General features: G+C 42.8%; 1 protein-coding gene across 2 annotated transcripts in view; it reads left to right on the plus strand.

Moving 5' to 3' along the window:
• The window catches only part of u2af2a (U2 small nuclear RNA auxiliary factor 2a), a 32992-nt gene extending 11950 nt beyond the window's left edge, over window positions 1-21042 (plus strand). Inside the window, exons 5-13 of one of the 2 annotated variants that reach the window (XM_084337019.1) lie at window positions 9000-9109; window positions 9482-9633; window positions 9925-10041; window positions 10162-10333; window positions 10458-10537; window positions 11252-11374; window positions 11772-11858; window positions 20237-20488; window positions 20610-21042. In XM_084337019.1, coding sequence (XP_084193145.1) covers window positions 9000-9109; window positions 9482-9633; window positions 9925-10041; window positions 10162-10333; window positions 10458-10537; window positions 11252-11374; window positions 11772-11858; window positions 20237-20488; window positions 20610-20744 — 1228 coding nt within the window. In that variant the 3' untranslated portion in view covers window positions 20745-21042. The remainder of the gene's footprint in view (window positions 1-8999; window positions 9110-9481; window positions 9634-9924; window positions 10042-10161; window positions 10334-10457; window positions 10538-11251; window positions 11375-11771; window positions 11859-20236; window positions 20489-20609) is intronic. The other variant, XM_084337020.1, reaches the window with a different exon arrangement.
• The last annotated feature ends 2342 nt before the right edge of the window (window positions 21043-23384 follow it).

The following is a 23384-nucleotide window of genomic DNA, read 5'->3' on the forward strand; positions in this document are numbered from 1 at the left end:
AGGCTACTTTTGCGTATACAGTCATTAATATATTCCAAATAAAATAAGTCCCTCGATACTCCGTGCTGCTGCTGACTTGAAATAAAATAGACCGCGTATGTGGGCAGTCGGTCCGACACTAAACAGCAGTCTGTTATAATCACATTTTTATGAGCTAACGAATTCCGTTATATTGGACATTTGTATTAATTATATCAAGCGAAGAACTGAGAAATTTGGCAGAGAGAGACAGCAACATTATCGTGGGTTTGCGTGATGTATATCTCCACCTCCCAACGACTTGGTGCTGGTCATAATGTCCGGTGAAAACAACTCCCTCCAAGCACAACTTGACCACCCGAACCGTACCAAAACAGGCCAAAATTAAATAGCCCATGCGACGAACGATTCATTACATTCGTTTCATCGTTGCTCCACCAAGCAGCCGGTCCAACAATGAAAGCTGGTGTCAGCGCGACCGGCCGCAGTTAGTTTGCAAGAAGCATCCAGCTGCAGACCCGCAGAGCAGCTTCCAGGTCTGGGGACCGCACTGTGCCAGCAAAGCTGGTGGGTTCTGTGGGTCTGCAGCTGCATGCCTTCCGCAAATCCAGCAGCAAGCTCTCGCTGACACAGCGTCGTCATTACCAGACCGGCTGCTTGGCGAAGCAACGACAACAAACGCAATGATTGTTTCGTTCATCGCATAGGCCACCCAACTCCAGCCCATCCAAATACAATTCAAATAATCAAACTGTGCCCAGAGGGAACTATTTTCACCGGACACTATGACCGGAGAGATTAAATATGTCGGACTTCAACAGATTTTGCCGGTCAAATACCGGTAATTACCGGCTAACGGAAACGCTGCCACAGACGGCAATCAGAATACTGGCATTTCCATAACGCTTTGCCACCGCGCATTCAGTCCACACTGCAGCTTTCATCTCTACAGTATATTTTCAAAAACATGAGGAACAACTTTGCTTGTATTGTCTTTATTATGAAAACTAAAACAGGACGTTTGCATATTCTCAATGTTGCTGTCGTCGCGTCGATGTGGGGACTTGCTTCTTCAAACCGGGTGGACAAAGTTTACAGACAAACGTTAGATTGTTTCCGTCTGAGTCAGTACTGACTTTAACGTTAAACTATTTTAAATACCCAAGCACCGACGTCAAGAGGTAGAGTTCTCTGAGCGAATGCTGCTCTCGACCTGCTGCTGCGCAGCTCTCGGCTTCTGCTCGCAGATTCAGCTGTTGTTGTGATGAGTCTGATGACGTAGCAGGGGTTGACAGGCGCGTTGCCAGATCGGTTGGTTTTCCACATAATTTTAAAGCCTGTTTACGGTGTGTTTTAACTGGGTTTTCGGCTGAAATACATATGAAATCTGGCACATCTTTGAACGCCGTTATAACAGAGTGCTGAGAATGAACGCACTTTTGAACTCCGTTACACAGCGCTGAGAATGAACGCGTTCTCAATTACGTTCATTTAGCGGATAATCAGTACGTTCAGTTCACGTTCGCCCAAAATACGAACGCGTTCATGAACGATCATTCATTGAACGCGTTCAGGTACATCACTGTATATATATAAAAGTATATATTTTTTTTATTTTTATAAAACCAAAAACTATCGGTATCGGCCGATATGGCTCATAGACGATCAGTGATCGGTATCGGTGGCAAAAAACGTGATCGGGGCATCCCTAATTGCGATATTTTGACATTTCCTCTAAAGCACTTAAAAATGCTAGATTTAACCCTTTGATGCATACAGTCACGCCAATATGATGATTATAATAAGTCCAACATATGTTTGCATTAAACCATGAAGATGCTTTAAAAAATAATTAAATGAAAATGTACTAATAGTCCGGTGGCTTAGCGCCAGATTTGAGAAGGATGTGGACGCGCCGGACAAAACCACCAAATCTTCCCCACGTGTTCCTCATCGCTTTCATTTTGGGGTAGGGGCCACGTCATCATGATGGATTTCAAGATGGCCGCCATGTAAAATCAAGGTTCTGCCCATTAATAAATATCTTGGTCCATAGCGCGCTCAATATTTGAGCGAACACAAAGGTATTGGTATCCCTGTAAACTAGAGAAGCTAAGCTTTCCATTGGTATCATTTTCATTAAGGCGAGACACTACAGGTGAATAGGGTAAAACATGTAACTAATAGATATCACAATGAAACTTCCCCAGTTGATTAAAGACTTTTTTGTATTACAAATTTTCTGAAATTGTATGTTTAAATATGCAAATGAGGTATGATCTACTTAAATATGCACTAATTTGCATATAATTCCAGGACAGAAATCTGAACATTGGATAAAGCCATTTTCAAAATTATAGTTTCATTTTGTTGACATATTAGAGCCAAAGGTTATTACAGAGGGGATTTTGGATATCTCTTATCACTCCATAAATCAGAAAACACTCCATTCAGTCCAATTTTATGGTAAAATTCCATATTTCCCTATGTTTTTAGGAATAAAATGCGATATAAATCAGGGTATGAATGCGATATCAACAAACCCTTCTGTAAATACCTTCAGAACATAGATATGAATAGAACTGGAAGGTTTGGTGTATGTGAGTGCTACTGAAGTGGAGATTTCTGGCTCAGGAAAACTCTTAAAACTCATTTTTGGGAAAACTCCTTCAAAGTTCTGTATTGTAAAATGCCATACTTTTTTTTAAAACATATTTACAAACACAATACCTAATCAAACCATTAGTAATAGACAACCTAAACACATGCCTGATAACTGAATAATAATAATAATGATATTGAACTGAACAGAACTACACACGGGCTACAAACAGTGTAGTAGTGTCGTACCCCCTAATAGGCAATAAATATTTGAATAGATATCACTATGAAACTTTCCCAGTGTTATGTACATATAAACTAAGAAAAAATATATTGCAAGTTTTCTGAATTTTATGTTTATATATGCAAATGAGGCACTTCCCCATTAAATATGTGCACATTTATGGATGCAATAAGGAAAAATGAAGTAAAATAAACAATTAAATGTGTGTTATTGATGATTTATTGTCACTAGTTTCATAGAAGACATGTTTAGGAAGCAAAATATAACGATCTCAAAATCAACAAAAAAAAGTATATTTGCCTATTCACCTGGGGTGTCTTGCCTTAAGCCCAACTGTTGGGAAGGGGGTTTTAATAGGCAATGATTCAAAATGATGTTAAATTTTCGCCTAGAAAAAACTGCCATGCTCATCTTCCAAAAGGTCCCTTGGCTGTTCACATGAATATATCAAATTTCAAGTTTCTTTAATAGTTGTCATACAGAAGTACAGAATACTTTCATACAAAATGCTTCTTACTGTTACGCTCCAGAGACTGTGCTAGACAAGATAGTATCAAATAACATAGTGCATGTAATTTAGAAGAAGAAAATGAGGTCACAGTGTTCGGTATAGACATATGTACATGTTCTGAGTTACCATATAATAATATACAATACTATGCAGTGTACTAATGTACAGTACTATATAGTGCAAAGCAGAAATGGGATGAGGTACAATTTAGGTACAATTTACAGTAAGGTGTACGAGTTGTAGTGCAATCCTTCATCAATAAATATAAAGTGTGGGGAGTGGGTGCTACAGTGTGTTTGTTTAAAGTGGGTGTGTGCTATAAAGTGTGTGGAGTGGGTGCTACAGTGTGTTTGTTTAAAGTGAGTGTGTGGATGTGTGTGCTATGTGCGTTTGGTGGTTGTTGTGTAGTGTTCATTGTTCGTTTAGCAGCCTGATGGCCTGGGGATAGAAGCTTTTTGAGTCTTTCTGTGCTCGCCTTGAGACTCTGGTATCGCTTGCCTGACCGCAGCAGTTCAAAGAGGCAGTTGTTCGGGTGACTGGAGTCTTTAATGATTCTCTTAGCCTTGCCCTTGCAACGCTTGTTGTAAATGTTCTGGAGGGTGGGGAGCCCCCCTCCAATTGTGCGTTCGGCTGAACGTGTCACTCTTTGTAGTCTGCTTCGGTCTTGTGCAGTGCTATTCCCAAACCAGGAGGTGATGTTGCCGGTCAAGATGCTCTCTATTGTACATGAGTAGAAGTTCTTAAGGATCTTCTGACTGACTTGGAACTTCCTTAGGCGCCTGAGGAAGTAGAGGCGTTGTCGTGCCTTCTTCACAATACTGTCAATGTGTGTGGTCCATGTCAAGTCCTCGGATATGTAGGCTCCGAGGTACTTAAAGCTGTTGACTCTCTCAACCGGTGCCCCGTCGATGCTGAGGGGGCTGTAGTCCTTGACCCCCGACCTCCTGAAGTCCACAATCACCTCCTTTGTTTTGCTGACGTTCAGGGAGAGGCTGTTTTCCTGGCACCATCCCGCCAGGACCTTGACCTCTTCCAGGTAGGCCCTCTCGTCGTTGGCAGAGATCAGGCCCACCACCACTGTGTCGTCAGCAAATTTGATGATTGTATTGTTACTCCGCTGAGCCACACAGTCGTGTGTGTACAGGGAGTAGAGGAGGGGACTCAGAACACAGCCCTGGGGGGCCCCTATGTTGAGGGTGATGGATGAGGAGGTGCAGTTGCCTGCTCTCACCACCTGGGGTCTGCCAGTCAGGAAGTCCAAGACCCACTGGCAGAGGTCATAGTTCAAGCCCAGGTCCCTGAGCTTGGCTATGAGTATGGAGGGGACTATGGTATTGAATGCCGAGCTGTAGTCGATGAATAGCATTCTCACATAGTTCCTCTGCCTCTTGTCCAGGTGTGATGCTGCTGTGTGCAGCACATGGGCTATGGCGTCCTCCGTGGACCTGTTGGGGCGGTATGCAAATTGCAGGGGGTCCATGTTGATGGGGAGGGAGGAGCAGATGTAGCCCTTTACTAGCTTCTCAAAGCACTTCATGGCTATGGAGGTGAGAGCTACAGGGCGGTAGTCGTTGAGGCAAGCAGGCAATATCAGAGTGAACATTGGTTTTATAGGTACCCACAAGCCTCTTCTTTCCAGACATACCCACTTTGTCCAACTTGCATGCTATTTGGGGCAATAATCAAGCAGGTTTGTGCATGTGGTACAAATGTGTCGAACATTCTAACAACTGCCAAAAATGTGAATGTTGGGTTAGGGCAGGGGTCAGCAACCTTTACTATCAAAAGAGCCACTTTCCCCCGTCCCACAAAATAAAATGCTCAGGGAGCCGCACAACCTATTTACCCTTAAAATGAAGATAACACAGTGTATAACATTTTATATATCCCCAAGCATACCCCACATTTAGCATAAAACGTCCAAAGTAATTAGCGATTTATTATACTTTATACTTATAGCACACAGTTTGTTGCATTAATGGGATTATAAAGCAACAAAAAGAAAAAAATTTACTTTTTAATTGCTGTTTTTACCTGTTATAACAAAGGAAAACCTCAAACTCTTATGAAGTGGAGAAAAAATACTGGCTGTGTAGACCTATTTTTTAATAAAACACAGAAGAGGAGACAAAACACTGGTGTCTGTAGACCGACTTGGAAATAAAACCCTGAACTATTCAGGTATATTTGAGTCCTTCCCTTATTTGTGGAACATTTATAAAATAAAAGTAGTCCACTTTGAAAAAAGACTACCATGTGTACTGTAGACCTACATTGAAATAAAACACAGAAAAGGAGAAAAAACACTTGCATCTGTAAACCTACTTTGAAATAAAACACAGAACTATGCAGCTCTATTAGAGTCCTTCCCTTATTTGTGGAAAATCTATAAAATAAAAAGTACATTTTGCGTTGTTTGCAAATTTCGCACCACATATCAGGCATACAGGTAAGCCTTTTGTTGACTAAATATCTTAGTTGATGAAATATTTTTTCATTTCAGTGTCACAGTATGACATCGATATCCAATTTTTTTTTTATTATTATTATAAATTTTTTGGACCAGGGAGCCGCAGCTGATTGGCTAAAGAGCCGCATGCGGCCTCGAGGCCGCAGGTTGCCGACCACTGGGTTAGGGTTTGTTGTTAGAATGTTGAACATAGATCAATTTTGGTGTCAAACTACATTTTCTGGCTCAATAAATGTGTTAATGCTATGAAGAATGTCACCAGATGAATATTTGTACCATTCTAACAACATATTTACAAAATGTTTTACTTGTTGAACAGTCAGACATGCATGAATCAAATAGACATTTTATTAGGATCACTCGTTACATTTATTATTATTATCATAACTCTTTAGCCCGTATAGGCGTATTTAACTGTTATGGAGATATTTTCGCAGGTCTTGTGCAGTGGTCTCGTGCCCGCGAAAATATCAGAATGTTTCATAAAAATTCCCACGGTATACTGGCCAGCTCTCAGTGCGCGTCTCGTGACAGCTGTCGTGGCTTAGTGCAGCCACAGGACAGCACGATAAGGGACATGTTTAAAAAGGCAAAACATAATATAACGGGTAAGTCAAGTGTCTTTCCTCTAGTTATCAAAGGTGGAATCTCTGGACATAAGCAATAGGGATGGGTACCGTTCACATTTGAACCGATACGGTACCGGTACCTGTGAATCGATACCGGTACCCAACGGTACCCTTTTTCGGTACTTTAGTCTCTAAAAATGTAATCTACCTACCTCAGTCGTAAAAAAAAATCCAAACTTCAAATAACTACACTGTCGACCGTTTTCGGCTTGCCATTGCCCCGACTGCTTTGTTGTTGAATCAAGTCAAATCCTAGGTAAGCGTATTGTAGAGGAGCCAAAGCTGTATATTTAGGTTATTGTATTATATGAATGTTTATTTTTATAACCTTACATTGAAACGGCATTAGGAATATTGATTGGATTTAGATAAAGTCATTGAACCGTATTAATTGTCATAATAGAACCTTCTAGAACATTTGTGATGTCATTGTCACAGTATGCTGTCATAGTCAAACATTCTAGAACATTTGTGATGGCACAGTATGATGTCATAATGGAACATTCTAGAGCATTCGTGGCACCGTATCGAGATGCGCATCGCATCGGCCTCAGTGATGGAGATGCACATCACTAATTTGTACCACATGCACAAACCTGCTTGATTATTGCCCCAAATAGCATGCAAGTTGTACAAAGTGGTTATGTCTGGAAAGAAGAGGCTTGTGTAGGGATGGGAATCGAAAACCGGTTCCGGTTGGGAACCGGTTCCGGTTGGGAACCGGTTCCTAATTGGCCGATGCCTGGAACCGTGTGGCTCCCGTGACTTTCGATTCCCTTATCGCTGCCAGGTTTTTCCTAGTTGCGTAATAATGTTAGCGTTAGCATGTAGCCATGGCAGACTCTATTTGATTCATTAAGGGCTCGAAATTGCCTGGGTTTTGGTAATATGCTCCCGAAATGCTCCCACTGTTTGGCTACTTCTATGTGCAGTGAAAACTACTTGAATGCTTTAGAACATAGTCATTGATTTAGTTTAGGGTGAGCTAAAATTAGCCGCGAAGCTATCGCTAGCTAACGTGAGCTAACGCTATTTAATCAAGCTCACAAAGAGAGATAAACAGCTGACAGCGGATAGTACAGGTACAAATACAATAAAACAGCGGGTGGGGACTGTTGTGTAAACCTTGTACTCTTTAGTTCACATATAATAAGAGCCGGATTGTTTGTTTATTAAGTCTCTACTCTGAGTCCGTCAGACAGGAAGTACCATGGTGCAACATACAAATGTGTCCGTGTAGCAACACAAGCCAATATCTTACAGGACAGGGGCCCGGGGAGGGAGCTCTGTGTGTCTGTGTGTGTGTGAGAGACAGAAGTCAGAGGAATAACGACTGTTATTCAATAGATTAAATTAGTTTAAGAATAAAAAAATAAATACATTTTAAGAGAATCTCAAATACATTATTTTATTTAAGTGTAGGCTATAGTTAATGTTTTATTTTTTACAGTTTTTGTATTTTTCTGACATGGTAAATGGCTGCTTTTTTATATAGCGCTTTTATCCAAAGCGCTTTACAATTTGTTCCTTACATTTTACCCAATCCATCACACATTCACACAACGACGGCGCAGGCAACCATGCAAGGTGCCAACCTGCTCATCGGGAGCAGTTAGGGGTTAAGTGTCTTGCTCAAGGACACATCGACACGCTGCCCAGGAGCGGGAATCGAACCGGGAACCTCCAGATTGCCAGACGACTGCTCTACCTCCCGAGCCTGACATGGGGGCTCAACAATAAATGACGATCAGAAATGTCAAGTTGCATGTTGTTATTCTAACCAGCTTAGTTCTGTTGCATTTCCAATTTATTTATTTAAATTATAAATTGATCAGGTATCGATAAGAGAATCGATAAAGAATCGAATCGATAAGCAGAATCGATAATGGAATCGTATCGATAAAATCCTATCAATTCCCATCCCTAGGCTTGTGGGTACCTATAAAACCAATGTGCACTCTGATATATTCATGTGAACGGCCAAGGGACCTTTTGGAAGATGAGCATGGCAGTTTTCTCTAGGTCGAAAATTTAACATAATTTTGAATCATTGCCTATTAAAACCCCCTTCCCAACAGTTTGGCTTAATGAAAATGGTACCAATGGAAAGCTTAGCTTCTCTAGTTTACAGGGATACCAATACCTTTGTGTTCGCTCAAATATTGAGCGCCCTATGGAAATAATATTAATTTAATTTATTAATCGTAATCCAGCTAATTACCAGCACATTTCTCTGGCAATCGTTTTTTCCCCTGCAAGGAAAATATGCGCTTCTTCTCGTGAGTTAAAAAAGGCGATTTAATACCCGTCCCCCTCCTGGGATTATTCATGCGCAGGATGTAGTGAGATGTGTATTGGAATACTGTGTCGGCCTCCGTTGATGAAGGGGCGAGACGTGGCAAATACACACAGCTGCCGGGTGGAAAACTCTATCTGAGTTTTTTTTTGTGTTTTTGCCAATGCACGACCCCACTGTCACCTACCCGTGACCCCACTTTGGGTCACGACCCGTAGTTTGAGAACCGCTGGTCTACTCGTTTATCTTTCCTCTCTTCCTCTCCTAAGCCGCTCCCCGCACCGTGAGACGAAGAAGAAGAACAAGGTAAAGAAGTACTGGGATGTCCCTCCGCCCGGGTTCGAACACATCACCCCCATGCAGTACAAAGCCATGCAAGGTGGGTTTGTCGTCCTATTTATTTTAGAGCGTCTCAGTTTCAGATCTTCAAATTTTACATGATGAGTAGAGGTGCGCTGATAGTATCTTTTTTGTATCGATATTTGGCGCCAATCCAGCTCCTAAGTACTCTTGCTCAGGCTGGCAAATGAACCTGGCCCAAAACCAATACTTTAATGATATGTTCTCATTCACAAAATAAATCTGGTCTAATCTGTTTCTTTAAAAAAGAATTATAGTATTGCTGCACTGCTCTAATATTGAGGGGCCAAGTATGCCCTGTTAAAATCTGTAAAGTATTGATGAATATAAACCACAGTTGAGTTTAATTGTTGAAAGCCCAACTGTCTTTGGTTTGACTCCTACCCTCCAGCTGCTGGCCAGATCCCAGCCACAGCCCTCCTGCCAACCATGACCCCCGACGGCCTGGCTGTCACCCCCACCCCTGTGCCTGTGGTGGGCAGCCAGATGACCCGGCAGGCCCGTAGGCTTTACGTGGGCAACATCCCCTTTGGCATCACAGAGGTAACGGGCCAACATATGAAGCACATCATAATGTCTGTATGAGCTGATCAGCCTACATGAACACAATAATGGACACTAAGAAAATGTGCAGAATATTTAAGCATTTAATTTTTTTTTTACGCAAACAAGACAATACTACAATATCCACAAAAGCAGACAAACCAACAAAAGAACAGTTGCTCCCCCCCCCCCCCCCCCCGTACACTGTTTTACGGGTAATCTTGGCACTGAGAATAAACCCTGACCTGCGGTATGAAACTATCTTGATTATCTCCCTTCCTTTTTGTGTAGGAGTCCATGATGGACTTCTTTAACGCTCAGATGCGCCTGGGCGGTCTCACTCAGGCCCCTGGAAACCCCGTTCTTGCTGTGCAGATCAACCAGGACAAGAACTTTGCCTTCCTTGAGGTCAGACCCTACCATCATGACCGGGCTACTGGTCCTGCCCGAATGTTCCTGTGATCCCATAGAAAAGACACAGTATTTATTACCACCCTTGTGAATGTTGTGTTTCTGTGTGCTATGCAGTTTCGCTCAGTGGATGAGACGACCCAGGCAATGGCTTTCGACGGCATCATCTTCCAGGGCCAGAGCCTCAAGATCCGCCGTCCCCATGACTACCAGCCTCTCCCTGGCATGAGCGAGAACCCCAGTGTCTACGTGCCTGGTACCTCTGGCTCATCGCTGCTGTCTAAAATCAGTTAACCATCCCATAAAAGCTTAAACCTAACCACCGGTGGCAGAATTCATAAGTACTATCCTGTCTCCCGCGCTTCTCCGCCGGGCTATCCTCATCAGTCTGGTCTTGTTCTGTTCTGTTGCAGGTGTGGTGTCGACAGTGGTGCCCGACTCTGCTCACAAGCTCTTCATTGGCGGTCTGCCCAACTACCTGAATGACGACCAGGTCAGTGCTAACCAGCTTAGTTTCTTAAAGGGAACCACGGCTAACGTTAGCTCCACATCTTCTCCCAAGTCTAAATCAAGTGTTGATCTCCCTAATTTTAGCAATCGGTCTTCTAAGAAAGCCTCTCTAAATATCTTTTAATTGCATGTGGCTTCACTGGTCATTGGAATAGTTTGAAGTGTGTCCAGATTTGTACTATTAATCCTGTGGAACAGCTGTAATCCAATTACTGTTACTTTTTCTATTGTTCCTTTGATGCCACCTTACCTGTAAAAGTGACATTCTCTCAGGGGAGCTCCAGTAGCTCACCGCATATCTCGACGCTATTTCTGCGTCGGGGAAAACCGTGCTGCGTCACGGATCTGGTGGACTTGAGTTCGATTCCCGGACCCGCCGTCATTTACCAGAATGTCTTCCCCTGCTCTATATCCCGTTTCACCCTGTATCTGTCGGTCATGCTTGGCCAGAAAAGCGATAAACGCTAAAAAAAAAGGGAAAAAAAAAAAATGACATTCTCGGGGCAACCTGGTAGCTTACCATGCTAAGGTGCATTCCATGTCATTGCAACATCAATGGTTTTAATCTGGCCCGAGACCTTTGTTTTGCATGTCATCTCTCTTCTCTCCCTCGATTTCCTGTCGCTCACCATCTTATCCGATAAAAAAAATCTTAAACGTGACATTCTCCCTGTTCTGTTCCGACATGTGCTTTCAGGTGAAGGAGCTGTTGACGTCGTTTGGTCCTCTGAAGGCCTTCAACCTGGTGAAGGACAGCGCTACTGGCCTATCCAAAGGATACGCCTTCTGTGAATATGTTGACGTCAACCTCAACGACCAGGTAATCATGATAATAACAGTCATGTTATCAGGATGTGGCCTGTACAGTAGAGGGGCATAGGTGGTGAACACTCTTTCACCTTTTCTTAACCTTAACCTTTCTGGGAATTGTAACTCATTCAAAAGCACAAAAAAAAATATATATGTAAATAGTTTTTTGGCAACATGGAATATTGAAGCATTGAATAAACAGAAAAAAAGACCAGTCCCACTTGTCTAGTTAGAATGTCTTAAGTGATGTTTGTGATCTTCACGTTTGATATGTACTCAAGTTTGATATGTACTCCATTTTAACCTCCATTTTAACCTATCGCCAAATGTCCTATTCAGGCTCTCGTACTCGTGGAGTATTGAAAGTCCATTCTAAAACCCTTGTGCTAATTGTCTCGTCAATGCAGGCCATCGCAGGGCTGAACGGCATGCAGCTTGGAGACAAGAAGCTCCTGGTGCAGAGAGCCAGTGTGGGATCCAAGAACGCCACCCTGGTAAGACGCCAGGCTCTGGACACTGGGTGTCGGGAGGGTTGTTGTAGTCAGTGAATTGATGACTTCATAAAATAGCCTAAATTAAGAGTGTTCAAAATGATCTTCAATCCAATCAATTGTCACATTTTATACAAATATCTATTGAATCAAAGATATATGAATACATATTAGTAAGTGGCCTAAATAAAATGGGGCCAACCTTTAACCTACATCACGATATGTCCTTTTTAGCTTCCATTCCAGTCACACTTAGAACTCTTGAGTATAACGTTACACCTACAATATCTGCAGCAACACAGCCTTGGCCTTATCTCCGTAGCTGTTTTAGGCTATTACATTGTTTACTACAATTACTGTCCATTCACCTGTCCTGCTCTCCCTGCTATCATTCTCTTCCTAAAGTAGACCGTTATCTAGCCAGCCATGATAAACTCTGCAAGGTTGAACATAATTTAGCAGTGTAATGTGTTATGGTTCTTTTGGCCCATTAACGCTACCCTGTCCAGTAGGCTTGCCGCAGTAGTGATACCGGTGTTACTGTGTTCAGGCATCCACAGAGTACATTCCTTGCCCACCGCCCCCATGTTTTTTTTTTAATAGAAATAAAACCCATTTAGTTCATTTTCACAAAAGTGCACACAAAAAACGCTGATTTGTAAAATACTGTGACGGAGTGGCTCCCGCTACTGACTGCAGGCGGCGCGCACGGCCGCACGCACACACCACATATTGTTCGGAGCCGCACGCACACACCACATACTGTTCGGAGCGGCTCAGACACTGAGTGTGTGCAGTGAAATATACACACACACACCACACATTCCCCGCTCCCAGGGGAGGAAGTTAGGGCCTAACAAAAATAATGGTTGGTTTCAGGTTGCCGACCGACCCTGCCGATTTAGGTGCGACCCAATATATTTTATGAGTTTTAAAAAAAAAATTATATATTAAAAAAAAAAAAAAATCCGTTTTTTTTTTTTTTTTTTTTTTTTTTTTTTAAGAATAAAGTTTCATAGAAATCTTAGTCAAACATTTAGTATTATGGATATTAAACATGCTGGCAGAGTACATGCATCCATGTTGTTGTGAACATTTTAACCCTTTCACTGCCACACGACAGCCGGTTAACCCTTTCACTGTGACAATACAGAAGGTTAGCCCTTTACTATCACACAACCGACGGCGATGCTCCATCATTAGCATCATTAGCTCCTCTTCTAGTTAGCGTTTTAGCTATAGAGCTGTTTGCTAGCTAACGTTAGCCCCGTGTGCGCGTGTGTGTGTGCTCAAAGCAGCCAGCCCCATGTTAGCTAGGTGTATCTGTTATGACTGTTTCCAAAAAAGCACCGGACTACGACATAAGGTTAGACATTTTATTTCATGCTCAAAAGCCCCTGGCTTGCACATCGCAGTCACGAAAGGGGCTAGCTCAACCAGTGCACAACAGCACACCAACCCAACTGACGTTACCGCAACACTTGACGGTACTTCACAGTACTGTCGTAAGACCACCGTGCTGTCATAAAGGCACAGTGAACACCGTTGTGATGCCACTCGGATGCATACACAACATTGACGCGGCTTGACAACCGAGGTTCAAAGTTAACTTGATTTATTGATTGAAAACTTTATTAACAGATTGCAGAATGGGTACAATACAGTACGGCTCAATACACACAATTGTTAAGGGGCTGCAGACCAGAGAAAGACTTTCGTCTTGTTTACATCAGGGTCCCCCATTTTCAATTCATCATAACATATGACATACACGACAGATAGACAGTACTGCTACATCTATACATTTCACATCTATCTATACACTTCACAACATACTTCGTTTTTTTTCTTTCACTGCCCAACCCAGTCCAACCCAGCATCTTTCACTGCCCAGTTCAGCCCAACCCAGTCCAGAATAGATCCCTCTTTCATGTTATGTTTTATGCTAATATTGTGAAGAGTAGAGACACTGTTATTAATGTTTTATGCGAATACATTTTTTAAAGAGTAGAGACACGGTGTGATTATTACCGTACTTTTCGGACTATAAGCCGCAGCTTTCCCCCCCATTTTTCGACCCTGCGGCTTATATAACGGTGCAGCTTATATGTGACTCGACGTGACCAAACCCGAAAATGTTAAAGTCTAAATATTGCTTTTTTGACTGCATTGAAATGTTATTTATCTGTTCCCTTATTTGCTAAACTTAATACAACTTGTAAATGAGTTAATTCTTGTTATTTGTCCGACAGTATTGTGTCCCAATGCTAATTACATATGGTAATTAAACATTAAAACACCTGCAGCTTATAGTCCAGTGCGGCTTATATATGTACACATCATTCAATTTAGCTGCTGCGGCTTATAGTGCGAAAAGTACGGTACTATGATTGAAAATCAATTTAGACGAAGACATACAAAGAAGTAATTACGGTATCACAATTAGCAATTTTTTTTTGGCTGGTAAAAAATCTGTTTGGCTGGTAAAAAAAAATCAAGATACTCGCCAGTTGGCTGGTAAGCCAAAAAGTTTGTTTCCTCCCCTGCCCGCTCCCTTCTGTTCTTTTAAGTACTTCATAAACCTCGTTATTATCCCTCTTTCCTTCACTGTTTCAGTCGCACGACCAAGGCTACTAAACGTGTTATCAAGCGTGTAAATCAGACTACAGCTATTTTTAGGTTTCACTTTCACTTACGGTAGTTTTAACTTCACGTGAAGGAGAGAAAGAAGGCGCTAGAGGCAACAAGACATGTTACACAACGATAGCGGAGGATTCGGATTAAACCCTGCACCAGTGAAAGCTCGACTGGAGAGGAGCTCGGAGGACCAGTCCAGACCAGCAAAAGTATGTTGGCGCGATGCCCTAAATAAGGCTGCAGCTACATTGGTCTGTCAATGAACGGGTGGAAAAGTGACGGAAGGTATTACCGGCTGTTCTAATTAGAACCTAACGTCAACTCTATCCGTCGAACAAATGGATACTAATCATTGAAGATGTATTAAAATCGGATGTACGGACAGACACAGTGGATCAATGTAGCCGTATAGTGAAGTAAGCGCTCTACACATTTGAGCATCACTTTGTATACATTATATGTTTAAGCAGCAAAATCTTGTTTATTAGTTACTACACAGACCAACAGTCAGATCAATGCAATATTTTACAAAGTGCAGCAATTTTAGGAATAATATATATATATATATATTAGTGCTGTCAGGCGATTAAAAAAATTAATCTAATTAATTACAGGATTTGTAATTAATTAATCTAATTAATCGCATTTTAATCGCATAACCGTTTTATGCCTGATATTCTATATTCTATAATCATATTTCAAATTGCATGTGTCCGGATGGCAGAATTCAGTACTGTATCTACAAAACCTTCTGTTTAATCATCTTCCATCTATTAATTTGCTTAGATTTTTCAGGTCTGGTCAATTTGAGCATGGTGTTATTCACAGTCAAAGATAACAAAAAAAATATTGATATTCTCATTTGGTTCATTACAATTTACTCAAAATAAAATTTTCATTCAATCAATCACAGCGCAGATTGAGTGATTGAATGAAAATGTTATTAACAGATTGCAGAATGGGTACAATACAGTACGGCTCAATACACACAATTGTTAAGGGGATGCAGACCAGAGAAAGTCTTTCGTCTTGTTTACATCAGGGTCCCCCATTTTCAATTCATAATGAATTGTAAGTAAGGGTGCAACTTGCACTGTGCAATCCATTCTTTGTGGATCTAGCCCACAGTATTTCTGACACTGGGAATACATTCCCTGAGATTCATAGATGTCCCTAGAATCAGATACCAAGAACATGCAAATGGACCATATTAAAAAAAAATCTGTAAATGTGTATTCTACATTCTTATGGAATGAATGAGATACAAAAAAAATATTATTAAAAAAAAAAAAAAAAAAAAAAAACTTTTTTTTTGTAATTAATTTTGAGTTAATTTTCATAACGCGATAATTTGCTGTGTAATTAATTAATCTAATTAACGCGATAAACTGACAGCCCTAATATATATATATATATAGCGCAAAGAACCTTTTCTCTTCTGAAAGGTAACATTCCGAAGTTTCTTACACAATAAAGAAAAATCACGTTGAGTGCTAATGAAATAGAGTAACAGAGGTTTGAACACACTGAAGTAAAGGTTTTGTGTACTCATATTTCTGTTTAGTGGTTGCCAGATGCCTGTTCCAGCTGAGAGGTAGGAGCTGGAACACAACGGTTCCATAGCCTGAAGCAGCGTTTCCGTTAGCCGGTAATTACCGGTATTTGACCGGCAAAATCTGTTGAAGTCCGACATATTTAATCTCTCCGGTCTTAATGTCCGGTGAAAATAATTCCCTGAGTCTAAGCACAATTTGATTATTTGAATTGTATTAAAATAGGCTAAAATTAAATAGCCTATGCGATGAACGAAACGATCATTACATTTGTTTCCTCGTTGCTTCTAATAATGACAACGACGTTGTCAGCGAGAGCTTAGTGCTGGGTGTGCGAACTTTTGTGAAGCTGCAGAGCCATAGCAACAGCAGCACAATGCAGTATTCCAGCAGTACTCCAATTCAGCCATTTTCAGCCAATGTTGGGTGGGGGGGGCGCTGCTGTGCGGTTCCCAGAAAAGAGCCAATAACAGCTAAATCAGCTGCTCTGCAGCGCCATACTCTTTGCAAATAAGTCGTTGCGAGGTGGAGAGTCGTCACGCAAACCACGATAATGTTGCCGTCTCTCTGCTTTCTCAGTTCTTCGCTTGATATAATTAATACAAATGTCCAATATAACGGAATTCGTTAGCTCATAAAAATGTGATTATAACAGACTGCTGTTTAGTGTCGGACCGACTGCCCACATACGCGGTCTATTTTATTTCAAGTCAGCAGCAGCACGGAGTATCGAGGGACTTATTTTATTTGGAATATATTAATGACTGTATACGCAAAAGTAGCCTAGTTTTAAGTAATAATATTATAAATCTACATGCCTTGAGGATGACATTCTTTATATAGCCTGCCTATCAATTGTTTTAAAGCTCAATAAACTATGACCGGAATTAATCTCATTTGTCCGGTAGATTGAAATCTTGCAGGTCACGGAGACCGGCAACAATTTTTTCTAACTGAAACCCTGGCCTGAAGTCTTATAGTCATACAGGTCCAACGTTTATAAAAATCCCACGGAAAATTAGTGTTTCAAAAAGGTTTTTGTAATGTGTGTACCCTGTACCGCAATAATTCAGCATGATTATCCCAAATGGCCATCCACTGCCTTTATATCACCTCTCGAGTCAAAACAAAGGACTTCTTAGTCTTCTTGTGTCACCTTCCCCCACTCTGAGCACCCGCCTGTGATCGCTTTCGGAGCAGACGCTCCTTGGCTACAACGGTGGTCAATCATTTTCGCAATCAGCGGTGACTGGTCACTGGTCAGTTCAGGACCGTTCACAACCGGACGTGGTCACTAATCCGAACGGCTTGTCAAATGACGCCGGGAATGGAATCGCGCAATAGGTTGAGTGTGGTGATGACCGAAAGGCGGCAAATTCAACTTTCCAACAATTGGGGATGCCCCGATCGATCGGCCAGCGATCAGTATCGGCCGATAATCAGTATAAATATGAGATTGGGGAATTCCGATCGATGACGCGCGCGAAAAACATAACAGAAACACAACTCTCAGCGGAGTTGTAATGAGAGCGGGGAGCGAGCGTGAGTGTGCGAGCGTCTGTGTGCGAGCGAGCATGAGTGTAAGTTACTTACTAAGTGTAATAAACTCGAGACGATGGAGCCCCGCTACACCATAGATATATATTTTACCAGGTAGTCACTTGAGATCAATGATCTCTTTGTCGACCAAGACCTGGCAAGATTATGAGCTACACTGCCCCAGGTGAGTGCAGTGCAGGTCGCTGAGAGACAACCAAGTATGCCGTGAAGACCCGCCCTATTCTGCCTCTGATTCGCCGACTGTGGGTGGGGAATGTGATTGGACCAAAGCAGAGTCACACACAGACAGTGGCTCCAGTCGACATGCATTGCAGACAGAGACGCTGCTTGCATTGGAGAGCGGAAAATTTCGACTTGTTGTGTGTTGCACTGTCTCGCAGATAATACAGATAATGCATATGAAAATGGTTCAAATTCATTGAATTCAGCTCGATTCGATTTAAAATGGCAGTCTTTTTTTTATTATGTATAGGTTACTAATAATTATTTAATAAATATTAATTAACCCAAATCCCACTTTTTACAGTATAACGAAACCAAAAACTATCTGTATCGGCCGATATGGCTCATAGACGATCGGTGATCTGTATCTGTGGCAAAAAAACGTGATCGGGGCATCCCTACCAACAGGCCTGTACAGTGGGCATCCCTACCAGCAGCCCGGAGCTGACGGACAAGAGCAAAGTGCAGCGACGTGCGATAAAATGCGCTGGGGGAATTATGTTTATTTCTTCTGTAGTTAATTCATCTAAATTAACGCGATAAAGTCCCAGACCAGTATAAACCTCTTGTCCCCTCCAGACCAGTATAAACCTCTCGTCTGTCTCCTCCAGACCAGTATAAACCTCTTGTCTGTCTCCAGACCAGTATAAACCTCTCTGTCTCCTCCAGACCAGTATAAACCTCTCTGTCTCCTCCAGACCAGTATAAACCTCTCTGTCTCCTCCAGACCAGTATAAACCTCTCTGTCTCCTCCAGACCAGTATAAACCTCTCGTCTGTCTCCTCCAGACCAGTATAAACCTCTCTGTCTCCTCCAGACCAGTATAAACCTCTCTGTCCCCTCCAGACCAGTATAAACCTCTCGTCTGTCTCCTCCAGACCAGTATAAACCTCTCTGTCTCCTCCAGACCAGTATAAACCTCTCTGTCTCCTCCAGACCAGTATAAACCTCTCTGTCTCCTCCAGACCAGTATAAACCTCTCTGTCTCCTCCAGACCAGTATAAACCTCTCTGTCTCCTCCAGACCAGTATAAACCTCTCTGTCTCCTCCAGACCAGTATAAACCTCTCTGTCTCCTCCAGACCAGTATAAACCTCTCGTCTGTCTCCTCCAGACCAGTATAAACCTCTTGTCTCCTCCAGACCAGTATAAACCTCTCTGTCTCCTCCAGACCAGTATAAACCTCTTGTCTGTCTCCTCCAGACCAGTATAAACCTCTCTGTCTCCTCCAGACCAGTATAAACCTCTCTGTCTCCTCCAGACCAGTATAAACCTCTTGTCTGTCTCCTCCAGACCAGTATAAACCTCTCTGTCTCCTCCAGACCAGTATAAACCTCTGTCTCCTCCAGACCAGTATAAACCTCTTGTCTGTCTCCTCCAGACCAGTATAAACCTCTTGTCTGTCTCCTCCAGACCAGTATAAACCTCTGTCTCCTCCAGACCAGTATAAACCTCTCTGTCCCCTCCAGACCAGTATAAACCTCTCTGTCTCCTCCAGACCAGTATAAACCTCTCGTCTGTCTCCTCCAGACCAGTATAAACCTCTCTGTCTCCTCCAGACCAGTATAAACCTCTCGTCTGTCTCCTCCAGACCAGTATAAACCTCTCTGTCTCCTCCAGACCAGTATAAACCTCTGTCTCCTCCAGACCAGTATAAACCTGTCTCCTCCAGACCAGTATAAACCTCTCGTCTGTCTCCTCCAGACCAGTATAAACCTCTCTGTCTCCTCCAGACCAGTATAAACCTCTCGTCTGTCTCCTCCAGACCAGTATAAACCTCTTGTCTCCTCCAGACCAGTATAAACCTCTTGTCTGTCTCCTCCAGACCAGTATAAACCTCTCTGTCTCCTCCAGACCAGTATAAACCTCTCTGTCTCCTCCAGACCAGTATAAACCTCTCGTCTGTCTCCTCCAGACCAGTATAAACCTCTCGTCTGTCTCCTCCAGACCAGTATAAACCTCTCTGTCTCCTCCAGACCAGTATAAACCTCTCGTCTGTCTCCTCCAGACCAGTATAAACCTCTCGTCTGTCCCCTCCAGACCAGTATAAACCTCTCGTCTGTCCCCTCCAGACCAGTATAAACCTCTTGTCTGTCTCCTCCAGACCAGTATAAACCTCTCTGTCTCCTCCAGACCAGTATAAACCTCTTGTCTGTCTCCTCCAGACCAGTATAAACCTCTTGTCTGTCTCCTCCAGACCAGTATAAACCTCTCTGTCTCCTCCAGACCAGTATAAACCTCTTGTCTGTCTCCTCCAGACCAGTATAAACCTCTGTCTCCTCCAGACCAGTATAAACCTCTCGTCTGTCCCCTCCAGACCAGTATAAACCTCTTGTCTGTCTCCTCCAGACCAGTATAAACCTCTCTGTCTCCTCCAGACCAGTATAAACCTCTCGTCTGTCCCCTCCAGACCAGTATAAACCAGACCCCGGTGACGCTGCAGGTGCCGGGCCTGATGAACACCTCGGTGACCCAGATGGGAGGCCTGCCCACTGAGGTCCTGTGTCTGATGAACATGGTGGCCCCGGAGGAGCTGCTGGATGACGAGGAGTACGAGGAGATCGTGGAGGACGTCAGGGACGAGTGCAGCAAGTATGGCCAGGTCAAGAGCATTGAGATCCCCCGACCTGTAGACGGCCTGGAGGTGCCTGGGACCGGCAAGGTAGGAACCGTCTCGCTGTATGGAAATGTTTATGTAACTGTTCCAAGATGCTTTGGCCGGAGGTCTGATTTACTTCACTCACCGTCCCTCTCGTTTGTCCTCTTTTTCTTCTTCCTACCAGATCTTCGTGGAGTTCATGTCTGTGTTCGACTCACAGAAGGCCATGCAGGGGCTGACGGGAAGGAAGTTTGCCAACAGGGTGGTGGTGACCAAATACTGCGACCCAGACGCCTATCACCGCCGAGACTTCTGGTAGAGGAAGCCCCAAGAGAAGAGGGTGTCGGGGTGGAGCTGCCCAATTCCAAATCAACCCCATAGGTTATATAGCTAGATAGCTGGGCATTTCATAAAGATCTGAGAGTATTAACCATTCTGAGAGTGATTATTTTCTTTTTTTGGTTATATAAATTTTATCATTTGAGATCTACGTGAAATGTCTAGCGGTTCTGGCGAAAAGGGGAGATGTGGAGTTGGGGAGGGGTTTGTATTCTGCCGAAAACCAAGAGGGCTGGGTCGGGTGTGAGGGTCAAAGATTTTTGAGAAATGTGTGTAGTAACAGGTCAGGGTTGGGGGGGGGGGGGGGGTGTTTTTTATACTTTGTGAGAACGGGATGTAATTTAGTTGGGAGGGGGGGGGGGGGGGTGCCGCAACTTAAATGGTTTGTATTTAAATGGAGGTAGCTTGTTTTAAGTACTATTTGGAAGGAGCTGTGATGGGGAACTAACTGGACTATTCTGCTCCAGTGCGAATGATGGAAGAAGGAGAAGAAAAAAAAAAAGTGTTCACATCAGGGTTTCCGCTAGCCTTTTTTTTTTTGGCTGACCAATGTGGCTAATTGGATTCAAATGTACAGGCCAAATGTAAAATTTAACTGACATATGTAATACACATGTGGTCATAAAGAAATGCATGAAAACATGATTAAGGGAGGTAATCACAAGTACTTCATCGGTCATAGGAGTCTCTTGCATAACGTTGAATGGTAACAATATCTTTGTTGACAGGCGACTCCTTCGGACACTTCTAATCCAATGCACCTTTTGTCAAATTTGGTGGATATCTCCTAGCTGTCTGTCCTGTGTGTGTACCCTGGCTGTCTTCATACACAGCCCGTCTGCAATTCTGTGCTCGTGCCCAGAATAGGGATAAGGGGAGGGGAGATTAGGGTGGAGGGGGCAGTGTGAGTGAGGGAGAGAGATGGTAGACAAAACATCAACATTCTTCCTCCAGAATCACTGACTCCACCTTTAATGGTACCGCTACGTTACCTAACGTTAACGGAATTAGCAAAGCATAGTGTAGCTCGTCCTGTCTACTTCATAATCGTCGCATCGCCCGAAAAATCTGTTTGGTCCCCCCCCCCCCCCCGTTACCGCCTCAACGTTTTCCCGCGTGTTCCTCTTCACAGGTCTCTTCATTGTTAACGTTAGTAGCGGGGGTTTTAAAGAATTTTGTAAGAGACTGTTTAACTGTAGCCTACGAGGGGCTTAGTGTGATTGTTGGCAGCGCGTGTCACAGGAGGGCAGTAGTATGCATTTAGTAAGTCACTGCCGCCACGCACTAACGAATATTCACTGTATCAATGTAATAAAATAAAAATACAAACAAGATGGCCGTCAAGATTTATATTTACCCGCCAATTGAAATTCTAGTCGGCCAATGGCTAAACACCGGCTAACGGAAACCCTGGTTCACATGTCATTTGGACACGAGCGGGAGATGGAGAGGAAGAGGTGGGCATTTTTTTTTTGACCTTTGGGCATAGATGTAGTATCATCAACCCAATTTACACCATCTTTGTTAGAGAGGTGAGAGGAGAGCGCCTTGTTTTGCAAAGCATTTTTTTTTCTTCTTTTTCTCACATTTGAACTTGATGGTTCATTATCACCATCCCTGCAGCCGCGCCCCTCAGAGTGAGCGTTCAGGAGAAAGAAACGTTATCCTGTTTTTCATATTGGACTCTAAACTGAATGTCGGCTGTTGTTCCAATACTGTGTAGCTTCACTGACCTGAGCTGTAATGTCACCTTGTGTTGAGGCACCTGAGAAGAGGAAGATTTAACTAAGAGAACTACATTTTCAATATTGGCCATTTGTGTTTGGTTGATTTTGCTTCTTTTTTTTATTAAAATATTTCATGTCGAATCTGCTGTGCGCCCCGTTTTAGCAGGTGGAGGTCATTTTGTGTCAACAATTGAATCCTGAACCATGAACAGGAAGCAAATGATCAAAGAAGTCGCCTTATATGAAGTCAGCGTTCGTGATTTTTTAAAGAGTCCTATACGTTTCGATTGGTATCGAGAAAGGATTTATTCTGTCCTGACCAAAAGCCCACTTTAAAGTCCATTTGCAAACCAGTCAGGCTCTAACCTCTGTCCATTTTTTACTTCCACTCAATGTCACACACGGTTTTAGCCTTGTTGCATTTCCAGGTTCCCTTTCTCGTTTCCCCAATATGTGGGATGTCAGATAAAGAGATGTGTTGAATCCACTTGTTTTTCTGTGCAACATCTCACCTCTTTCAGTAGACCAAATAAACATGACTAATCACCAACGTATCATGTTGTAGTGCTGAGTGCCGTGGGGCAGTTAATCACACAGTGGAACCAAAATATCAAGGCTTCGGTTGTCACGTCATTTATTTTTGCTACCCAGCCTTGCTAGGAAATCAAACAAAGAAAATATGAACCTGGCGTTGGACCCTTCTAGGCTTAACCTAGGCAGGATATGGATTAAACCATCTGTCTGTCAAATGTTTTATGATGGCCTCTAATATGATTATATCACTGCTGAATTAACTACACGATTATATGCACCACGCATCGAAAAGTTGGAATGTAAATCAAAAATGTTATGTCTCCCTGTAAGTAGTGCCGGTAAACCTCTCTCCCTCTCCC

The sequence above is a fragment of the Notolepis coatsorum genome, assembly GCF_963971535.1.
Source record: "Notolepis coatsorum genome assembly, chromosome: 19".
NCBI lineage: Eukaryota > Metazoa > Chordata > Actinopteri > Aulopiformes > Paralepididae > Notolepis > Notolepis coatsorum.